This window comes from Silene latifolia, chromosome Y (genome assembly GCF_048544455.1).
Source record: "Silene latifolia isolate original U9 population chromosome Y, ASM4854445v1, whole genome shotgun sequence".
NCBI lineage: Eukaryota > Viridiplantae > Streptophyta > Magnoliopsida > Caryophyllales > Caryophyllaceae > Silene > Silene latifolia.
In genome coordinates, this window is record NC_133538.1 from 313,596,266 (window position 1) to 313,618,789 (window position 22,524).

Genomic DNA, 22,524 nt, shown 5'->3' on the forward strand with positions numbered 1-22,524 from the left:
GCGTTTAACAATTCTGAAATGAAGTGTAAGCATCAGATGATAATAATTAACAACCACCTGTTAACATCACTAAATTGCGACATGTCAAAAGCTGAGAGTTCTCCACTCTTGACAGTGGCGTGGCCAATTTTTAAAGATTTCAAACTTCTTCGAGCAGATTCCTGAGTAAGAACGAGCATAACTGGCTGCTCGAGCACATCCTACAATACATAAAGGTTGAAGGCACGTATAAACTCCTTTTATTCAACGAGTACAAACGAAAGACAGAAATGACTAAAGGTAAATTATCTGAATGCCATGTGAAACAACCAAGAGCCTATTAGCATTGGGTATTTCTTCCCATTAGATTCATAACTGAAATAATCTATTAATTAATAGAAAAGAAATAATATAAAATAATTCATTAGAGCATGCATAAGCTTAAGTTCCGAATAGCGCGCCCCCACCCTTGGCCGGAGCTAGCTAACACTGCTGGAATAAAAAAAATTGCATGCAAAATGATTTACGCACGGTGTATTTTTGCATAATCCTCTTCAGCTTTTGGCGGTTCCTTTTGGAGTTCTCCAAGTAAAAGTGCTTCTCAGGACGCTCCCATCGACACAGCTTCACAAGATCCTGAAGCTCCTTTTTTATACTTCTTGTGCTGGTTTCAATGTGCTTCATGACACTGAATAAATAAATCAAAGAAGCACCCACGTTTAATCCTTCCCTCCCAAAATAAAACTAACAAAATTTAAGAAAGAAAGATTGAAACAGTGGAAAGAGAACCGCGGCAATAAAATGAACTCACGTTGGTAGCGATTGTACATAAAAGCCGAACACATTGTAGAGAATATCTCTACTTTCCTTATCCGTACAACTGCATAAAAGTTCGGTAAGTTTGAATTTCAAATACGGATCCCACTTAAATGAAAAGAAGCTACGAGAACCACGTACCTCGTGTATGCTCCAAGGTATAATCCAGCATTAAGTTGTCCATAAAATGAAAGGATAAGCTGTAACCGCCTTCTAAACTCACCCAAGCTGGATGTCCGAATCAACTCCTCTAAGCTGCAGAAAGATAATCAGTCCACATTATATTACAAGTGACTAACTTCACTACAAATAAAGTTACTTCTATTTTCAAACTACATTAACACCACTACCTTTGCAAGGTGGACTGAGCATACTCCGCAATATCAGCACCATTCTTCCGGTGGAGAACTGAATACAAAGGAAACCATAACTGCAAAAGGAAAGTGAAAAAGTTTAACACCATAAATACATGATATGACAAGAACTCGGCTAACATAAAGTAAAGCACACAATCACCTTTCCAGCATTCATCTCGAATTGGACAAGTACTTCATCCAGTATCGTCTCCCATGTATCGAACTCCATCGTTCGAAAAGAGGAAATCAGAGATAGTATACGTTCCAGTTTATCTGTCACAATACACCCAAACAGAGTAAGTCACTGTTTCAAATCTTGGCAAAAATAAAAATTATGAACTCTTGCTTGACCAAAAGATCGAAGTGCCCACCATTTAAAGGAAGCCTGGCTCCATTTTCCTGTAGAGACTTGACTCGGCTGACAAGAAATTGCAGGCCTGAGAGAGCCTTAAGTACGGCAACAAATACGATAAGTACAAGCAACATTAGAATGCAATTGGCTGAAAGTTGAACTCTACCATAGTAACTACCTGTCTATCTCCACCAACTTATCAAAACAAATCAATTAAAATAAATCTGGGAGTGCTGAAGACTAGAAAAAATTCTAATTAGATTGTCGATGCATTTTTTCCGTTTTATGAAGTTAAGTTCCATTAATTGTCGATGCATTTACTGGGAGTTCTGAAGACTAGAAAAAATTAGAATTTTTGCTGCAGAGCGTTCCAAACTTGTCGGTGAATTTTTTCGAAAATAGAGGCAAAGAAGATTCATGTCAGCCGACCCCAAATCATTTTGGGATTAAGGCTCTAATGTTGTTGTAGAGGCAAAGAAGACATTGCAAACATAAAAAAGAATCCAATATCAGATTTTTTTAGCTTTAAATATTCCAAGAGGAAATTCACGGTGCATCTTTACCTATAGGGATAGCTCTTTGTAAGTAGTTTTCATTTAAATTAATAAAAAAGGATAAATCAAGTGGTGTTAGTCCAAAAGAGTAGCCGGGTTAAACTTTGAAGCTTGCAGAAATGCAGGAGTTGAGAGGTCCCGACTCCCGGGTTCAACTACCAGCTAGGACGATGATCACTTGGCCACTGCAGCCCCCGAAGGGGGTGGCTTACATGGTCCATGTGGTGGTGCGGGAATGCATGGGCCCGGGGGGATTCAACCCCCTAGTCATCAAAAAAAAAAAAAAAGGATAGCAAATATCAAAATCTATCTCCAATAAGCAGTTTAAATTTACCTGGCCAACAGAGGTACTTGGGGGAAGAGCCAAGAGCATTTCTGTAATATCTAGGATTTTTTGCAATCCTTGATCTTCATCCCTCACCTTCAAAAGGGAAAGAACATCTTCCCTTAGAGCAAGGAGCGACTGGATCATGCCTGCTACGACAGGAGGATTTGAATCCTGAAGAAGAAGAAAATTTATCAGCAACATTATCACAAAAAAGTGAGAGTTGTTATCCACGATAATAGCCTCATAGTACATACTTACGTAAGGCAGTTTTACATATTATTGTAAAATTGCAGTTTATTTTACCCATATACTTACGTAAGGCAGTTTGACTACCAAATTCTTTTATACGAGTATTTACGTGAATAACATTTGGGTTTACATTATCTTAGTCTATAACCGTCTTCCAGGGGACATTGTCACTGTAATACCTTGTAAAAATTCCGCACCCCAGTTAATTTCTCAGGAATTGGGAACTTTTGCTCGTGCTCCAGACAAAGACGGAACACATGCTCAGCAACAAGCCGACCATCCAAGGAGGACGAATTAATTCCAGTCAAATCTGGAAACAGAGAGAACAAGAAGAACCTGTATTTTACTTGATGAATCCTGAGAAACAATGTTGACTTGGCAGATTTAAAAATAACAATCTACCTTTGACAACAGAAGTTCCAAGAGCGTAAGTTTTAATGAAAGAATGTATCTTATCAGCTTCAGAAAAGTGCACAATGCCAGGCTGCAGAATAAGAACTAATTTAGTAGGGCCTATACGTATCTCATGTTATAACAGTACCCTTGGAAAAGAGTAACAGAATTGATATGAAACAAAAACTCATTAGAAACTGAGTGCCCCTCTCACTAAATGCAAGGAAAAAAAGAGGCTAAGGCGAGGTTCCTGAAAACATACAAGTTCAGCGAGATTACTTGACCCAAACAACTGATTGTGTGCATTCACCATGGTGTGCATCACTGACTCTGGAACAATGTTCCATTGTCCAGAGCTTTCAGACTGATCAGTAGATTCCTTCTGCAAATCGAAGTAGATTGCTCAACAAATGGTGAAAATGTATTAACACACTACCACCATGCTTACAAACTGAAACTTACCCTTTCAGTGCTTTCTTCATCATGAAGTAATTCCTTCCACTCTGAGAAGCTATCGCTTGAGAATGCATTGCCTAGAGATGACAAATCAATTTCACAAACATTGTCAAGGTTGAAGGCACGAGGTTTGAATTTGTACAATTGAGCTTCATTGTCCCTTTTAGTTTCTTCAAGAACTTTCACATCCTTCCAACAGCTCGTAAAGAAATTGAAAACATTATCAATTATCTGATGCACAAAACATTGTGGCAAAGTGAGTGTCCGGGAAACTCCAGTTAAAAGATCCTCACCAAAGAGGACGCAAGAATCAAAGAGCTCTCAGAAATTAAATCCTTACCCTGAAAGATGCATTATCCAATGTTTTGGTATTGGCGACAGTATACACAACATGCCTGAGCATGCAATCAAATAAAGAAGCTTCGGCTTCAAAAGATGAAACCTGTAACAGCATACAATCACTCAATATTCTAACCAATGTAGCATAATTGATACGAATATGCCTGAGCATGCAATTAAATAATCTTGCACCATGATAGAATATATAAAACAACTATTCGCTGGGACTTAGCGGATTAGGTAACCCAGATTTTAGCAAATATTTTTCAAGTCCTTGACAAACATGATACTAACCTTTTCTTCCCCATCAACTTTTTCAGTTGAAGTGATAAGCTTCTTCAATAATTCCATCTTCTCCCTCCAAATAGACAGAGATAAATCAATGGTATACATGGGATATTTGGGAGAAAGGACGTCAAGCTGTATGTGCCTCTCAAAAGGATACTTGTGGGGAAATCTCATGAATGAATAAATAGCATCCTGCAATACCTTACATAAATTAGATAATAGACAATGAGAAATGACATAGTATACAATAAATATAATGCTGGTGGAAAGGCACCCAATACCATAATACAATGAACTTTGCTTCCTTGTATTCTTCCAAGAAAATCCTTCTCCAGGGCATTTGTTAAGAGCAATGACATGCCTAGTTTCATTTCGTACACTGCAACTTGTATCGGCTGGATAATATCGACATAACTACTATACTCCTCGGCTAAGCGGCCCACAAACTGATTTGCTGTGACCTAAGTGGAACAATGCAACATTCAAAATTTTGGTTGACCTATAATTCTATACTCATTTAAAATCAGTCTTCAACCTACAACTTAAAAAACACCCAAAAGAAAACTAGCCACCATTTAAGGCTCAATTGAACAACCTTGTCTGACCAGTCTGTATTGACCAGACCTAACCCCTACTTAAACAGAATAACACGAATGTGACTTTCTAATCCAAATTAACTTGATTCGACATGAATGGCAAAAATTTCCGAAATGACACTACCAGAACTGTACCAACCTGAATATGTTTACAAGGTCTATAATGTCTATTGTGTACCGTTAGCGAACCATGTGAACTAGTGTCACTTTTGTAACTTAGGATCATTACTCCAAAGGAGTTGAGGGAAGGTTATAATAAAGAGGGACAGAAAGACATACCTGCCAGTTACTAGCTCGACTAATAAGTGATGGCAATGTCATATTAGTCTCCTGAAGAAGCTTTAAGCCTAGCTCGACATTCTCAGAGAACTCTCTACACTCCTCTTTCAACTTGAAAAATTTTCCAGGATCCGAACGAAACACAATCTGTATGTGTAAGTTCAATCAGTTAGCAAAGAGCTATGAATTAGGAAATGAGAAATTCTTCAAAAACTCTTGTACACCTCTAATATTAGCTACAGATCGTCTATGGCAAGGTAAGAGGGTTGGGCGTATACAATCATCCTGTAAGGGCGTAATGAAAACCGACTGCTATATTACAATAATAAGCGCAAACCGGTTTGTAGTCTGTTTGAATCATTTGTGCAAGGTTTGCAATTTCTTAATGAAAAAGGGCCAAAAAAAAGTGGATATCACAGAGATAAAGGACAAATGAGTATTCACAGAAAGAAACAGCGAACACTTTAAACAATTGCATGCCTGTTTGGCATATATCACAAATCTCTGACCCATAATGGAATTAAAGAGACATAAAGACAAAGTTCCATCAAGTGCTAAGGGGGTGTTTGGTTGGAGCTTTTGGAATGGATTGGAATGGATTCAATCCATTCTAGTGTTTGGTTGGGGTGATTTGGAATGAAGTTAGATACCCAATGGATTCTAACTCCACCCCAACCCCTTGGAATCCCATACCCACCCTCCTACCTTGGATTCAAACTCCATTCCCCCCTTATATAATTTATGGTGAACCAAACAAGTTTAGGCAAGTATGGATTTAGAACCCCATACTACTATACTATCAAACTCCATTCCATTCCATTCCAACTTGTTGAACCAAACGACCCCTAAGGAAACTAACAGATTTTCCTATACCTTTTTCTGCAAACGTTTGCGCTCAAATTCATATTTTTCCAATAACCTTGCTTTTTCTTCATCAGATTTTCTTGAAGAATGTGAACCCGCCAAATAATCACAATGCTGTCTGACCTGAAAATATCAAACAAAGAGCCATATATAAACATACAAAAGTAGAACACCCAATTTTCAACAAAGCATTACAATCTGGCACTAACAAAATTATCAATACCTCAATTTCCAAGGAAAGCGAATCACATTTTTCTACTAGCTTCTGATACTTGGAACTATATTTTAAAGCTGGATCAAGCTCATCACAAGCAAGAAGAAGGTGAAACCGTAGTCCTCCAAGTCTCAGCCAAGCAAAGCTAATCCGAAGCAATAAATCTAAAAAAGAAACCAAAAGTTAAAATTCCTGTAAGCATGTACAAGTACTAACACAAACAATCTATACCAATACTACCATCTGAAGAGCCCGTAATATAAACTTCTTTGACTAATGGTTCAATGAATGGTTTCACGAGGGAGAGGAATCTCTTATGCCTCGATGACGAAAGAAGTGCAACCAAAGCTTCAACATCGACTTCCTGCAATGTGTATCAAATAAACAATATGAAACCTTTCTCAAGTACATTATATGTTAATTCAACTCGACCGCAAGTATCACACACGACACAGTGCGGAGTGAAAGACATGACTATCTTTATGGAAGTTATCGTGTTGCAGTGTCAGACACTCGTAAGTTGTAACAATACCAAAATGCAGAGTTCAAACTTCAAAGTAACATATTGGATGTCTGAAGTTCATAAGAACCAAAATTATAACTTAAGAAGCTAGAACAAACTACCTTAGAGACATTCTTTCGTAGAGACGCAAAACCTGAACTGATGGCCACAAAGTCTGTGGTAGTGAAGGACTTTCTGTGGGCAGATATAATCTGAAAGCAAAGGATACAAAGCTAAGAGAGAGAAAGAGAGAGACATCTAGCGTTTTAGAAAACTACATGAGCAGGATCACAGATAGCATACCTGCTGAAACAATGAACGAGCAGCATGTAAAAGAGAGTAATGTAAATCTTTACTAGGACTGACGCCACGCAGAATATGTAATGAAGCAACCCTAAGCTTCAAACGATGTAAATGGTAGTCCTTCATCACAAACGCCTTCTTCCTGCACAACATAATATCTATAAATGTGATACCACAGCAACCAGTAACAAATGACAACCCCGACAGGTTTTTGTCAGGAAAACTTATAAGGGTTAGAAACTGAGAGCCAGAAAAGATTAGAGAAAAAAATATGTTTGGACAGAATGAAGCTGAAGCTCAAAAGCGTTGAATCACCCAGCATGGAATATAAACTTTCTTCATTCAGGAATGAACAAAATTATACAAAAGCCATGAACAAATTAACAAACAAAGATGACCTTCTATATCTTAATATATGGACACGAGAACAAGCAATCAAACAACATTGGAAATAAGAGTTCTCTGCGTGTCTCTTACATAGTAAGGTGAACAGTCTTCGTTTTAACAGGCTTGACAAGTATACTGGGAAGCACAAACTCAAAAGCATTTCTTCCAGAAGGCTCCTGAATAAAGAGTGGATAATTTAGTTCAAGCTGAAATACACACAATTAAGCTAGTAATATACATGTATTTACCACTGCTTTACAGGAATGAAACGAGCATACCTTACTAAAGGCATATTGGCAGTTCCACAAGGAGGAATGCCAGTTGCACCACATAGCATGAACAGAGCTGACAACCTTTGAACTAGCTGCATCACAAATAGAACAATTTTTTTAGATTTAAGACTTCTAAAGGATACTATGATGTCAAATAAAACACACTCTACCTTCAGGAATTTCTGACCATGCGTCAACTGTCCAAACCATTTCCTGATGAGGTACGAAGTCTAAAGGTGTTCTCGAAGAATACTTTATTGAGTAGTCACAAGAATATTTTAGACGCTCATTCAACCCGGATAGAAGCTGTAATTCGCAACAAAAGATTATAGGTTAGCCGACCCAACATAAAATAGAACTTGTCTTTAATGATAGTGCATATCAAGAAACATGCTCTACTAATATCCAACAACAAACAGCTAGAAATAAGCATGAAAGAGCACTTGAATATCATAGTGCAATAAAAAAACAGCCTTCTTGGCTAAAGACAGCTAAGAATACACGAATCAGGAGAAGTATCCTATGGCAAAATATGGTGAGATACCGTATGTTTGCTGAATAAATCTCATTTCCAGCGTTTCTTATTATACAAGGACCATAGAGCGTTTCGAAAAATCTAATCCAAAATAGAAGCCCCGGCGCGGGTATATAAAATGACAGAAAACTGACCGTGCAAATAATTTTATGATCTCAATATGAATCTGGACATTGTAGCTAACTATCTTGCTTTGTTATCTTAATACAATCTCAATAAATAGATTTAGGAAGACAAGTGTCATTTTCCATGCAACATAGTACACGAAGAAATACTTCAAGGGACACTAAGAGCATCCGCAAAGGTGAGGTGCCCCATATTTTATCTCTCATTTTCTTATTCGTCCACCTCATTTTCCACTAACTTTTTTATCTACCCTCCCCATTTTATAACTACATCTTTGCAATAATGAGGTTCCCCAACAACATAAATTTACATACAAAATATGGGAACCTCCCCAAAAAGCACATCAATTTGCCTTACTTTTTCTTTTGGGAACCTCCTCTAAAAATAGAGGAATCCCAATATTTGGGGAACTTGGTGCAATAATGAGGAGGTCCATTTGAAGAGAGAGAACGCAAATGAGGAGCTAAAATCCCACCTTTGCGGATGCTCTAATAAGTCAGTTGAAGAATAAAACGGGAACTGTATTACAAATGGTGAGACATATCAATCTTACCAATTCCATGTCGCTTCTATCAGCAAGGACAATTTCTGAAAGATCTTCAAGCAATAACAAATCTAGTAAAAGGCTTGTGTCATCAGCAATTGGAATACTTTCCATCCAAGTCTCGAAACCAGACATGTTGCACATTACTTCCGGAATAATAGTACAGCATTCAGAAGCAGCCAGAGCATATGCGGTTGTTGGAGAAGCGGCATTCATCTCCAATTTGTTCTTCTCACTTTCGTATCTATTCAATAACATCTTTACAAAAGAGAAATAATGTTAGATAAAACAATAATACCGACTCCTCCCTCAAAAAATCCAGTATGATTAGGCATTGGTGCGTACCAGATACATCTCCTCTAGCCGCTCGGCAACATTTTCCACATTTCTGTCAAGACAAGATGTCATGCAAACACCTACATCCCAAGAGAGATATTGAGTATTTGTGGGCTTTAAATGCAACGGACACACTACAAAACTGAACATGGACCATTTTTTTTAAAGAAAAATAAGCAAAAACCGAAACAATAATATTTCTTAAACCCGCTCTCTAGAACTCTTGTTCATTGTTTGGAGCAGTAGTTGTACAATCATTCACCAGATTTATTTCATATTAATGGAACTTAAATTCATACTTCAGCTTCACACTAACTGATGTTTTTGAACATCATTACTATGACAAAACATTTAACTTAGTTGCCAGCCAAGAGTTTTGATCAGTAAAAGGTACAGTCAGCATAGCAGTTTTCTTCAATCATTCATACTTTCTTGTGCTTAAGGTTTGCCAAGTTTAACGAAGAGATAACAGTAAATCTTAGCCGTAATCAACCAATGAAGAGATAACCTGTATACCATGTACTAGCACCATGCAACCAATCATAGCTCCAAAATGGCATTCATTTCAGGAATAACAATCCAAAAAATAGATCTTGATTCATGTGTAAAACAGATGCCAACATATCACAGTGAACCCAGAAACTGCTTTTCAAGTGTGAATGCCAACATAAAAAAGAATCTACTATACAATTCAAAGGCATACACGTCTTACAAGAAACAAAGAGACATCACGGAGGCTTGCGTCTTACCTTGCATTGCAAGAAACCGAAGATCTGGCTTGGTTGACGTTGCAATCCCAGAAATGAGAAGATCAACTACAAAAATCAACGTTTTCAGCAGAAAGCACGCTTGCAACTTTTATTAAAACTAATACATATACAAAGCATACTTACTCTGATTCGTGGAAATAATTTTACTAGGCCAGACTAGCTTGGTGAAGGCAACAAATTGCTGTAGTTTGTAGAATATGACAGCAGATTGGGGCAATGAAGGATGTCCGCCATACGCCCATAATAAGGACTTCTCTGAGCTCAACGAATAAGGTAGTCTTCGACTTAGATTGGTTGACATCATGCCAAGATTATTCTGCATAATAAATACATAAATTAAGCTTTGGTTAGGAGAGCAAATCCAAATATCCAATGGACTATATTGACTGAATAATACTGCTTTTGAAACCACTGCACATTAGCATGGTACTGGATCTCGGTTTGAGGATCTCAGAACCGTTTGTCACAGTATTGTGCTATAAATCAGGCAAATACTGCCTCAAAATATAACCTTCAACAGTTCAACACTTCAACCTTAATAATCCGGTCACGGTCGATACTTAATACCACGCATATGTGTCACGGACTCACGGTAGATATTTAATACCATGCATATTAGTTAGAGTATCATGGCAAGATTAATAGAGAGAACTAATTTTCTTTTAGATAAAAGGCTTTGTTTCCGATCCCCACTCCGCCTTTAAAGTGCGGGGTATATGAAACGTTAAGCATATGGAAGTATGGAACGTACCCACACATTCTCTATTGCATCTGGGAAGAGTATTCTCAATTTAAGCACAATCTTGATCAATGCACGCCAATAAACTAGCAGAGATTCAAACTGTGAAGATGAAACAGCATTCCAAAGAAAAATGTGCACTTCAAGAAGATTGATATAGGTCTGATGTAGACTATCAAAAATCGGGGATTCAATCATCGCAGCAAGCACTTCTTCTTCCAGCTTCTGCAAAGACTGAATCAAAGCTTTCAAATCTTTGTCGGTGCAATTGACCTCACGACTCCATTGATGTAAGCTCGCTCTTAATAATCCAACACTTCTAATAGCATTTGAAAGACGTTTCGCACAAGATATCGATACTCTTTCCAAAACATCAACTGACTCCAAATCAAGCAATGGCATTGAACGCAAGTCAACATCCATATTTCTATGACAAACAACCTCATCACGTATCTGAAAGATGGATTTCCAAATTGGATGTTCTAGTTCTCTTTTGAGCAAACCTTCCATAGAACCAAACAGCTTACAGAAGGGTTGCAATTGACAATTAAACCAGCTAAACCAAAGAAGATTTAGCTCAATATCAATTGGTCCAGTAACTTGCTCCATAACCCAATCAATTGCAAAATGTATCCTTTCACTGGTTTTCACAGCATCAACGTCACTGCCCATAGTATAACTGATAGTTTCACCATGTATGCCCTTAGGATACATAAATGTCTGCAATTCCTTCCAGTTCACTAAATATATTGACTTTGACCTGTGGCAGTTAAGCGAGTAGTCCTTCTTGGAGCTCATAAGTTGTTGTGATGCATACTGCGCCCCAAGATATCCCAGATAAATGCAATCTTGTTGCACACAAGCACCCTTCGAATACCAGACAAAATCTGTAAGTTTCAATGATGCGGGCCAGCCACCAGGCAAACAAAGAGACAACTGTTCATCGTGACAATTGCTAAAGTTGTTTCCTTCAGTAAATGAAGAATAGATTTTAGTCAAATATAAGGCTTCAGCTTCGCCGACAATATTCCATCCTGCAGATTCACCTAATGAAGAAATATATGAATGTTCCCAGCTCTTGAGAAGACTCCAAAGAAGATCATTCCCTGTCATCAAAAGCTGCTGGAATAAGTGAACCCAGCGTCCCAGCTCTAGATATGTAATTTCAACATTGAGGTGAAGACCTTTAGTCCTAGCATGTATATGTGCTTTGGCCATGGAATCAACTAAAATCTTGGTAGGAATGTTGGACAAAGCAAGAAACATCTTAACATCGTCTAATTCAAGTTCCTGGATCTTCTCCTCATCATTTGTATCAAGCAGCCAGTGTGGTTGCATCATAACAATTTCAATCCCCCTGTTTCTCATTGCCCGGGAAACATTGCCACGGCTTGGGTTAACTGTAAGAAACATCCTAAAATTAGGATGTGGAAAGAGAACTAAAGGTTTTCCATCAATGTTCCCACATTCATTCACAGTAATTGACCCATTCGATTCAGCTAAAGAATTGATGCGGTCGAGAACCTGCAACAAATATGTCAGAAACAAAGATCAGGAATTGAGTGAAACCTTTATATTAAAACACAACGTAGAATCAAAGAAAAACAATACTGCAAACTTGTAAACAAAAGTTCTATTTGATTTTTTTTTTAATGAAGGCCTTGGTAATATTTCTTTTATAAGAGAGTATGTTTCTCAATGGGCATAACGAGGGTGTTGCCTAGGCCTTGAAATGAAAATGAAATACCGTTGGATTGCAGAGATTAGCGTCCTCCAACACAATCCATTCTCCATTTTCAATTGCTTTTATCAGCATTCCAGCAGCCCATTCAAATTTCACCGGAACTGGCTGTCTGTTTTGAATTGCCTGCAGCTGATGAACTTTTTGCAAAATTTTAGACAGGTCCTCCAAACCCCAAGAAATAGTTGACATATGACTCGGTAAAACTGACATTAAAAGTTCAATAATCTCAGCCAGCAACGATAGAGATTCTCGCCAATTTCCGTCGTCGCCATTATCAGACCTCGACATATAACCATAGTGTGCGTTAGATGAAAAGTGGAGCCATTTAGTGATCAAATCACTTCGCTCTCCTAGGAACTTGTCAGCTGAGGAATCTAACTGCAAGTTGCAATAGTCATTCACAAAACCTTCAACTTGATGGACAATCGAACCAAAATTTCTGTAGGCATTGTATTGCTCAAAAGACCCAAGTAACTCAGATATATCAGTCGAAGATGAGAGATTTATTTCATTCAGCACATTTCCAGTTAGGTGGGCAAGCAGCCTTATCATTGATGTCTTGCCGGACGCTGTGGGCCCAACCAAGATGCACAGCCATTGCTGCATAATACATTGTACAGCAGCTTCCAGGGAATTTCGGAATCCTGGTAGAATCTTTAGCTCACTGCCAATAGTCTTAATGGACTGCATATGGTTCCTCTTAATGCTCGCACTTCCTACTCGTAGATAGTTATCATCCAACTCCACGCGAGGGTAGGGGTTTATATAAGGCTTTGTTCCGAAAACTTGTTCATACAACCGCAGTACCTCCCTTCGGTCGTTCATGGTGCGCATCCTCTGCAAATAGATAACATTCAAGAAACAATCGTTCTTCCGATTTTCTGGCGCACCTGCAGTATGAAACAGTTTAGAGGGAAAGTTAAACATAACATGACACGCCCTTATCCCATATTGATTTGGGGTCGGCTAACATGAATCCTCAATTGACCCCGCCAATGCCATGAAAAGTAATATATGAATAAAGAAAATAACATGTTAAAACGATAGTAAATATAAAGGGATATTCTCTCGTGTACCCCTCAACTTTTTCATTTTCTATAATATACCCCTCTTTTCATACAAAAAAACTTTGACCGTCAATAACTCTTGGCTACAAGTTCAGAATACGATATTTTTTTTTTTCAAATTGACCGCCTTGAAGAGGTCTTCCGTTTGAAAAAAAAAAAATCACCAACGTTTCAACTCGTAGTCGGGAATTATGGTCGATCAAAGTTTATTCGTTAAAAAATGTTTGACCAACCATAACTACCGGCTACGAGTTCAAAAGGCGGTGAATTTTTTTTTCAAATTGAAGGCCTTGACGAGATAATTAGTTTGAAAAAAAAAATTACCATTTTCTGAATACGTAACAGAGAATTATTGTCGGTCAAAGTTTTTTTGTGAAAAACGAAGGGTACACCATAGAAAACGAAAAAGTTCAGGGGTACACGAGAGAATATCCCAAATATAAAAATAAAGGTAAGAAATAGATAAACATGTTAAAATAGTTTTCTTTTTCTTAAATAAAAAGTTGAGAAAAGGGTAGATAAATAGAACAATAAATTAACATGGGAATATGCATACATTCAATTATCTGACAGGAGCGAATCACATCACGGAGATTGAACTCCCATGGAGAACCCTCTACAGCGAACTTGCGATGTAGCATTGTGTCCTCATATAACCTCTTGTTAAACAAAATCAACTTGGAAAGTGTGGACTCGGGGATTGCTGGAAAGAGGGAGCGACATATGAAATGATAATCCTTTTCACTTAATTCATCTACATAGACCTGATTTAAGAAGAAAGATGTGAGGTTTAAGGCATAGTGGTTCACTTCATGACTGTCTCAGTGATAACTGATAAGGAATGAGCCAACAAAAAGTCTGAATAGACAGTAAGCATAAACAATTAAGCACATACCTTGGTAAACCGATTTAGAAATGATTTCGGAAGACCTTTTCTCCCGCCTCCCTGATGAGTAGGATTTTGACAGGCAAAGACTCTAAAAGATGATGGGCACTTAAAGGAACGGCCCAGCTCTGGAATAAAAACCTCGGCTCTATGGTCTAGTATAGCATTTAACCCCTGTGCAATGAATACCAGAATAGAGTTGATGAAACAGCATTGAATAGGATGTGAGTGAAATAAATAGCGAAACACATGAAGTAACAAATTCAGAGAGTGATAGATACCTCCAAAACAGATTGCTGAGCCAAATTGATCTCATCCAGTAAGACCCAAGATCCCTCTTTCAGAGCCTGCACAGCCAGACAACAGAAGTAAGCATTACAAGCTTTAACAAAAATAATGAAGGAAGATGGTGGTTTGTTTACCTGAAGTAAAATGCCATCAGACCAAGCAAATTGCAGACCTTCCTCGCTCTCGATAGGCAAGTCTGAGCCAAGGAGATCCATGATATCAGTCTGCAGAAAGTCAACAACTACATGAAAATTAATGCAAAATTAACTATAAAACAACGCATAACGCCTACAAACCTACAGAAGAGACAAAAAAAATAACAATTCAAAAACACAAATGGATGGCAAAAGGTGAAAGATTATGACCTGATCAGATAGGTTGATTCGCACTACATTGTGTCCAGAAAATTTCCCAATGGCCGAGATTAGACTTGTTTTCCCAACTCCAGGGCTACCCTCCAATAATACTTGAGATTTTGAAAGCAATTACCCAATAAGAAAAAAAATAATATACCAGGTAAAAAACAAAGTTAACATTAAATGAAAAACTAAACAAACCAGGCTTTCGTAGTTGCATAGCACGCAAGACCCGCATGACATTTCTGCTAGTTGTAGGAGCCAAGAACTCGAAACCCTTCTGTTCAAAGGGTGCACAGCCTACATAGAAGTGTAACCATGAACTAGGGCATCTCCCAAACATACAGTGACCATTATCATTAAGGGACGAAAAAAAGAACAAGCGCATAATCCCATAAAATTGATTAACAATGTCATTTAACTAGCACATTTAAAAGCCAACAGAGATTCATAATGGTTACCTTTCTCAATATAAAAAGGATTAATACCAAAAAGATTATCACATTGCATCTCGTCATGCACTGAAGAAGGTGTAGTTGTGGTGATCTCCGCCCAACCATAATTTTCCATCAGAGACAGATTTGACTCATCCACGGAAGAATCCTGGCCCTGTTACAATAGACATATAAGAAACTGAATAAGCAAGAATCACAAGTAGCAAAGTGCACAAAACAACTAACACTTGGCAGTTGGCACTGTGTATCATCATAGCCTTATATTTGAAGCGCTAATATAGATACTATTGGCAATAAATATTCTATCTAAAGGTCCACATACATGTCTGGAAAAATCTTAGTGATGTCAATATGCGGCAAAACGGCTTCGCGTCTACTGAATAAAATATTGTGGTTGTCCCACATCTCCATTCCAATAATAAGAGTTTTCAAGTTAGAACTCTAGTGAAGCTATAATTGTATGAATACACTCAACCTAAAGAGCATAAAAAGAAAGAGGCCCCAAACACTAGCCATTTGGTCAGATAACTGATAAAGTACTACTAACTTGCTATGAATTACCAAATCATTTGGAAAACTGGGTTTTAAGGCATTTATAACCAGTCTAGAAACAGAGACAAAAAAGCTACAAGGACAAAAAGAAACAGTATCTAGCTGAATAGAAAACCTTGAGTTGCTTCACTAGATAGGCAAGACATTTCTCTCTTAGTTCAGTAGCTTCACTCTTTGATATACTAGTGCCTGGAAAAAATAAAAAAATAAAAAGATATAAAATAAATGGCAAAAGACAAACTTTTCTGTCCACCTTAAAAACTCACAGTTTCCTTTCTGGGGTTGTCCGTATTTAAAGTTCCTCATCGGAATCTTTCTACCACTATATATTATTTGTGGTCATTATGTGTTGTGATCCCCATCTTATTCAGCTAGCGTTTTCAAGTTTCAACCCCATATTATTAAGCTCTTTCATTCTTGCACCCAAAGAGACGTGACCTTTAAAGGTGGACAGTTTGAGAGTTATTTGTTTATAAGTAAAATACACACACACTGACTAAACTGATGAAAGGAATCTGAAATAATACCAGCAGATGTATAGCAAGATCTGAATTATGTAGAAAGACCTTTAACATCCTTAACAAGCTATAGCCAGGAAATACACTTTGTACACATAACTACTAAATGTAGATGGGAAAAAAAAAACTCCATTCAAGGAAGTGATAAGGGGTAATATCCCCAGTCAGTCAAATACTAAATCGTCTTATGAGTAATACAAAAGTTAGTCCTCCGCTAAAAACAACAGATAGATAATTACGGTAGATGTAAGTTGGTGAAAGATCTCAACCGCAGCATAGAAACAAAAAGCACATACCCAAGCTTAATCCATCTAGCAAAACGAGGAATGCCCCATGAAGGAATGCAAAATCAGGCTGCAAGCTCTTCATCGTGTGCACAACAAAATCTAACCAAGCAAGAAGGTCCCTCACAGTTAGGGTTCTGCCTGTTTGTAGCTGATTGTACCACTGTGGAAAAAAAACACCTTCTAAGAACACAGAAAGACAGAACACAGACACTTGCGCCCTTCCTTGGATTGCATTTTTAAGGTGGTGGTGGGGTTGTAACACTCCGAGAGAGCGAGATTCGTCCACATCTACTTAACTTAGTAATAGGGCCTTGGTTTTGAGAATTAAGAGGAGGATAGGTATTCTTCTCCAACATTCTCCTCCCAGACATAAATACATATTTAGCCATAACAGGGGAAAACCAGCTCAAGCCTAAATGAGACAAGGCTTAAAAGGCCACAATGACTTGTCATTTCAACATCCAAGAAATTCAGTCATCCCTTACCAGGCACATGAAAGAAGACAAACACTAGCAGTGTGTCTCAAACTCCTAATCATCTCAAAGAGATTACTCATCGTCATCAAAATCAGAAGTGGTTACATGTTTTATGGAAGATGAAAGTATTTGGAAGCCAGTCACGAGGCTTACGCTTCCTCAAACAAGCTATTCACGATTCCACGCATTAACTTTCTCCAAGCACATAAATTTTGCATTCAAAATAGGAATCTCAATAGCTCATCTTAATATTTTAAAGTTTGTGCATGATGGTAATAAAATGTGGTCTAAATAAAAGTATATACATATACAATCTAACCGAAGTCTTACTCACAGCATAATCCCGTTATGCTTTTCTATCTGGCAAAGACCGCAGTTCATTTAAATTTTAAAATCAATGACGGAATTTTTTTTAAAAATGTAAATAATGCCTGGAACTTGTACAAATAAAAATAAACCAATCACTGGAGATGGAAGTCAAGAGAATCATACCTCCCAGAAGTTTATAAGAGGATCCACAAAATGATGGAGTTCGGGAATAAGAAACCTGTGCAAGTTCAAAAGAAAAGGTCAATGAAACACAAAGAAATCATAAGCAACCGAGTTATAGAACAACCATGTAAAACCCATCTCACTATGTTGCGTACCTTTTAGAAATCTCCCTAAGCTCATCCAGGTCACCAACAGAAGGAACCCAAATCTCAGTGAATCTATTGCGTAGTGCTGGAGATAATTCTTTTTTACCAAAATCACCACCAGGGTTCATTGTAGCAAGAAGAAAAAAATCATCATGAGCTGTAACAATCTCCAAGTCAGGTCCTCCCTTCTCAGCCAAAGACTGCAGAAAAATGAGAGGGCACGTCCTTTATTTAAGCATACTGGAGTGTGAAAAAGTAGACGTAAAAGCATGCATGAAGTCATGAAGATAAGCAAACCACCCAAGCCCCTATCTAACAGCAATCATTAGAAGCAGCTGCCGTAAGTAACACTCTATAGGTTACAAGATTAATTATTGAAGAAAGGTTACATAATCCTTACCAATTTTCGGTCAGGCTCGAGGACACTGTTCAATCTTTCAAGCACACTATCATCAGCCAATGAGATCTCATCTACAAGTAGTAAGTCGCCATGTTTCATAGCTTCTACTAGGGGTCCGTCTTGCCATAAAAAAATTGTTTGCCATTTCTGGTACAGCTGAGACAGCTCATCTTTTACTTTCTCAAGATAAGCAATATCTTGTTCAAAAACATCAGATATCAGACCCTTTTTACAGTTATCCAAAATTGTCGTCAGCTGATCAAGGGTAGAAGGAGCTTTGCCAATATCCACTGAGATGTTCTGCAAAAAAATCATAATGGTCACGATCAAATCACCAATACATTACAAAGGATGCTGAGTGACAGCGCTATAGCAACCATACATTTTCATGAAGATAGAGTAAAGCCTTGGATGATAAAAGCTGCTCGATCAGATTCTTGAAATCGGATGCTACTTTTGGCCTCTCCCTGATGGGATAAAACCCCTGATATTCAAACATCAAAGAAACTTCAGCAGCGTACACCAAAACATCAGTAGTTTCAAGACAAATTAGAAAATTTAAGGTCAGTAAAAAAGTGTTTGCTTACCCCGAGAAAATCTGATGTTTCTGTATACTGGTGACAATTCAGAACATGTAATTTGGCCTTTAATGCCAAGCTTAGTAGCTGGCAAGCAGTTGTCTTTCCACCGCCAGTTTCACCGACCAACAACACAGGCTCCCTTAGCTCATAACACCGCTCAACAAGAAAGAACAGTCTCTGCATACTTCTAGTCTGAACGATCCTGTAACAGAGCAAAGAAGCTTCGGTTATATGAAGAACATGCACCAAAATCAAGAGAAGCTACTAACATATAGTTCTTTTCATCAACCAAGCAAAGGCAGGCCTCTCTGCATATACATACTTTTGAAAAGCATCAGTGAAGAAGTATGCTTGTGCTGGTCCCTGCATACAGTCAAAACCCCAACTTCATCAAACCGAACGCCAAGGGAAAGGCCACCTATGAACTCAAATATCTAAACAAGGAAAAAAAAAAAAAGGCAGCTATGAACTGCTTCAGTTAACAATCGTTACAGTCACCTGATTATAGAGCTCATGAGTCTTCAGTTTTACTTTCAGGTGCTTCTCCAAAACTTCCTGTACAGTATTCTTCTCACTCTCATCGCGGAGTCGCTCAGCCAAAAGATAATAGCCATCCTTCGCCAAGTCCTCATAAGAGCACCCATCTTTCTGGAAACGGCTAGCCCATCGAAACAAATCTCGTGGAGTTATAAAACCATGTTTTCCAGCAAAGACTTTACTCTTCTGCCTAATCTTCTGCAGTTCCTTCATAACATCGATCATCTTGTCGGCATAACTGCGAGGGATTTTGCCCCGTCTCTCCAGAATTTCAGCCAACTCTCCCTCGGGTATTTCATCAACATGCAACTCAACAAAGCGATTACGAAATGCACGCGAAAGCATTTTACGCCCTCCATAAAACGTGGGCGGATTCTGAGTGGCAAACAACATAAAATCTGGGTGAGCACGAATAGTTTCACGAAGTTCGGGCACAAAAAGTTCTCTATTATCATCCAAGAGCCGATTTAATGCTTCTAGAACATCAGAAGGCGCAAGATTAAGCTCATCCAGGACAATCCAGTGCCCATTTCGGACAGCCTTAACCAGAACACCTTCATGAAATACAAGCCTCCCACTTTCATCAGTGATATATGAGCCTAGATATTCTTGCAAATCCGTATGCTCATGATTGTTGATACGCACAAACTCATGACCAGTTTTTGCAGCTAGATACTGCACCAGACTAGTCTTCCCGCTCGACGTTGGGCCCTGCAAAAGAACAGGATATCTCTTGATAAAGACAGCTCTAGCCAAGCTCCTTATGTGCTCCTCAACACTTTTGGTTAATACATAATCTTGCAGAAACTCTTCAGATCTAGCGCTTTCATTGACGTCCAAAAGACGGTCTAGAGGAATGGGGACAGGTAATTTAATATCAACACCAAAGAAATTTTTGATTATACTTTTATTCATCAGATCAGCACTTCGACCATCCAACAGGGTCATGAAGAACATGCAAAATCCATCATAAAGGGCTCTCTTAAATCCAAACTTGCTAGCTTTTCTTGTGTATTCTAAAGCACGATAAAGAGACCTTAGACTGTATTGTGGCCTCTGATTAGCACCATCCTGCAATGTTTCCTCAGAATCACTCTTTGCATCTTGGTAAAATTTGACAATCTTACTTACTAGATTTTTGTCCCTATGACTATCGTCAAGAAATTTATTAACAAAGAGAGACAAATCTGCATCACCCAAAACATCATCCACAAAATATTCGGTGAACCTGCTACGCAATGCATATGGCAGATCCCGCTTCCCAGCATCAGTAGCAGGGTTCATGCAAGCAAACAAGCGGAAATTAGGATGTCTCTCTACAAAAACGCCATTTTCAGCTAAGCATAACGAACTACTTTCCCGATCGAGGACGCCAATGATTCTTTGCAAGGTCTCTAGAGGAGCCAAATTAACCTCATCTAGCAAAATCCACTCTCCGTTTCTAAGCGCTGAAACAAAGACCCCTTCAACAAATGAAAATATCATTCCTGATGAGGCAAGAATTTGTTTCCTGGCAATCTCAACTTTCTGGTAAAAAAATTCCCACTGCGTCATTACTTCTTCTTTCAGAGGTCTCTTCCGCTTAGTTCCAGGTCCACATCTACCTATTTCAGCAACTCTTTGTACAACCTTCTGAAGGCCGCTCAGAAAGCTGGTCCAGTGTTTCTTGTTGACGTGTTTCCTCAGACTGGAAAGAAACTCATCATTATCCTGTACAAATTATAGCAGCGTGTCATACAAGGTTCACAGTCGATGCAGATAAGACAAACTACCTGCCAGTTTTAAAAGGCATGTGGCACTGTAGCAATGAGGGCCAGTGGCGAAAAAACACAAGCACGAAGCAAAGATGAGCACTTCACGAGTTCACGCCCACGCCGCATGCCGTTTTCACAAGAAATTACGTATTTTCAGAATAAAGAATTGGGCATCAACCCCCTTTTTTGCATTTTAAAGAGGGCTACCATGTAATATATGGATACAATTGGGTAAGATAGGAAAACTTCAAGGAAATAAATATGAAATTCACATAGCCCTGCACACCGCTTGGTACACATTATGCACAACGCACTTTTAAGGCACCACGAGGGGCTTTGGCTAGTGCCACACACAACATTGACCTGAAAATGTGACCAACGCACACGTCTCTACAGTAAGCTTTGAAGTTGATACCTTTCGAGAGAAGGTTACTGAGAACAGAAGTTCAAACTCCTTGTACAGAGGCAAGCATATATGTTGTGCATCTGTTGGTTTAAATCCACCTATCAGGTCAGCTACATCACTCTGTTGACTTAGATTCTGGAGCATCAAATAACAAAATGAATCAGAAACAAAATAGTTTAACAGACAGACATATCAAACAGAAGTCAGGAGAAAGGTCCTGCAAATACGATAATAACACAGAGTGGAAAGAAGAGAGCACAGAAGCTTAAAAAGATACCAGAACACTAAGCTTTTGACCAAGTCTTGCAGCAAGATTCTGCACAAGTGTAGTTTTCCCAGTTCCAGTTTCACCCACCAGAAGTATGGGCTCGTTCCATTTGACAGCACACGCTATCCTCTCCAGTACATGAAAAGAACTACGAATCTCGACAAATGGTTTAATTTCATGTAGAACCTGTGGCACAATTAGTGAAAGACAGTATGTGACACTCTAACAACTATCTCGGAAAAAAAATTATGAATGTCAAGGCAGAAATATTCATTCAACTTACAGAATCCTCCCTTCGTTCAAGAGTGACTCTTCCAATTTGCACAGCTCCACGCAAATTCTACATATTCGAGTTGGAGAACTTATATAACAAAGAGCGCCAATCAAAACAACTTCAGTACGAGATTTTAAACATAACTAACCTGAAGTATGGGTCTATCACTATATAAAGTTTCAGCTCTCGAAAGAGGAACAGCCCACATCTTTGCTATATGTCCAGCAATTGCCTGCCGTTTAACTCGTGAAGCAGAATAAGCGGCAAAAACATCGACAGCCTGGAATGAATATGTTAAGTCCTTAAACCAGAAAACCTAGTAATCCGGGAAAAGATGAAATTGAAAAATAAAAAATCTACCTCTCTATAGATCCCACTGCGTGTGTCAACTGACAGGCCATCAGCACTGATGCTTACGCCTAATCCAGTAATTCTTTTGCACCATTTCAGAAGATCCCTG

General features: G+C 38.4%; 1 protein-coding gene across 1 annotated transcript in view; it reads right to left on the reverse strand.

Annotated features, from left to right (window-relative positions):
- Nucleotides 1–22,524, reverse strand: part of LOC141633650 (midasin-like) — a 35,608-nt gene that overhangs the window by 6,796 nt on the left and 6,288 nt on the right. Inside the window, exons 12-62 of the mRNA XM_074446077.1 lie at nucleotides 22,425–22,521; nucleotides 22,213–22,344; nucleotides 22,074–22,130; nucleotides 21,800–21,976; nucleotides 21,532–21,657; nucleotides 19,324–21,072; nucleotides 19,148–19,188; nucleotides 18,832–19,027; nucleotides 18,627–18,728; nucleotides 18,245–18,544; nucleotides 17,854–18,044; nucleotides 17,699–17,753; nucleotides 16,740–16,890; nucleotides 16,041–16,114; nucleotides 15,380–15,527; nucleotides 15,120–15,218; nucleotides 14,928–15,028; nucleotides 14,697–14,786; nucleotides 14,556–14,621; nucleotides 14,284–14,448; nucleotides 13,945–14,152; nucleotides 12,325–13,211; nucleotides 10,590–12,101; nucleotides 9,962–10,154; nucleotides 9,818–9,883; nucleotides 9,078–9,148; nucleotides 8,742–8,990; nucleotides 7,698–7,833; nucleotides 7,534–7,619; nucleotides 7,346–7,431; nucleotides 6,869–7,010; nucleotides 6,688–6,777; nucleotides 6,304–6,427; nucleotides 6,073–6,227; nucleotides 5,859–5,972; nucleotides 4,986–5,132; nucleotides 4,392–4,571; nucleotides 4,117–4,302; nucleotides 3,824–3,925; nucleotides 3,490–3,714; nucleotides 3,290–3,409; nucleotides 3,037–3,118; nucleotides 2,814–2,944; nucleotides 2,392–2,556; nucleotides 1,523–1,598; nucleotides 1,312–1,424; nucleotides 1,146–1,225; nucleotides 937–1,050; nucleotides 791–859; nucleotides 511–667; nucleotides 58–200 (exon numbers count right to left, since the gene is read on the reverse strand). Of these exons, the coding sequence (XP_074302178.1) occupies nucleotides 58–200; nucleotides 511–667; nucleotides 791–859; nucleotides 937–1,050; nucleotides 1,146–1,225; nucleotides 1,312–1,424; nucleotides 1,523–1,598; nucleotides 2,392–2,556; nucleotides 2,814–2,944; nucleotides 3,037–3,118; nucleotides 3,290–3,409; nucleotides 3,490–3,714; nucleotides 3,824–3,925; nucleotides 4,117–4,302; nucleotides 4,392–4,571; nucleotides 4,986–5,132; nucleotides 5,859–5,972; nucleotides 6,073–6,227; nucleotides 6,304–6,427; nucleotides 6,688–6,777; nucleotides 6,869–7,010; nucleotides 7,346–7,431; nucleotides 7,534–7,619; nucleotides 7,698–7,833; nucleotides 8,742–8,990; nucleotides 9,078–9,148; nucleotides 9,818–9,883; nucleotides 9,962–10,154; nucleotides 10,590–12,101; nucleotides 12,325–13,211; nucleotides 13,945–14,152; nucleotides 14,284–14,448; nucleotides 14,556–14,621; nucleotides 14,697–14,786; nucleotides 14,928–15,028; nucleotides 15,120–15,218; nucleotides 15,380–15,527; nucleotides 16,041–16,114; nucleotides 16,740–16,890; nucleotides 17,699–17,753; nucleotides 17,854–18,044; nucleotides 18,245–18,544; nucleotides 18,627–18,728; nucleotides 18,832–19,027; nucleotides 19,148–19,188; nucleotides 19,324–21,072; nucleotides 21,532–21,657; nucleotides 21,800–21,976; nucleotides 22,074–22,130; nucleotides 22,213–22,344; nucleotides 22,425–22,521 (10,326 nt within the window). The remainder of the gene's footprint in view (nucleotides 1–57; nucleotides 201–510; nucleotides 668–790; nucleotides 860–936; nucleotides 1,051–1,145; nucleotides 1,226–1,311; nucleotides 1,425–1,522; nucleotides 1,599–2,391; nucleotides 2,557–2,813; nucleotides 2,945–3,036; nucleotides 3,119–3,289; nucleotides 3,410–3,489; nucleotides 3,715–3,823; nucleotides 3,926–4,116; nucleotides 4,303–4,391; nucleotides 4,572–4,985; nucleotides 5,133–5,858; nucleotides 5,973–6,072; nucleotides 6,228–6,303; nucleotides 6,428–6,687; nucleotides 6,778–6,868; nucleotides 7,011–7,345; nucleotides 7,432–7,533; nucleotides 7,620–7,697; nucleotides 7,834–8,741; nucleotides 8,991–9,077; nucleotides 9,149–9,817; nucleotides 9,884–9,961; nucleotides 10,155–10,589; nucleotides 12,102–12,324; nucleotides 13,212–13,944; nucleotides 14,153–14,283; nucleotides 14,449–14,555; nucleotides 14,622–14,696; nucleotides 14,787–14,927; nucleotides 15,029–15,119; nucleotides 15,219–15,379; nucleotides 15,528–16,040; nucleotides 16,115–16,739; nucleotides 16,891–17,698; nucleotides 17,754–17,853; nucleotides 18,045–18,244; nucleotides 18,545–18,626; nucleotides 18,729–18,831; nucleotides 19,028–19,147; nucleotides 19,189–19,323; nucleotides 21,073–21,531; nucleotides 21,658–21,799; nucleotides 21,977–22,073; nucleotides 22,131–22,212; nucleotides 22,345–22,424; nucleotides 22,522–22,524) is intronic.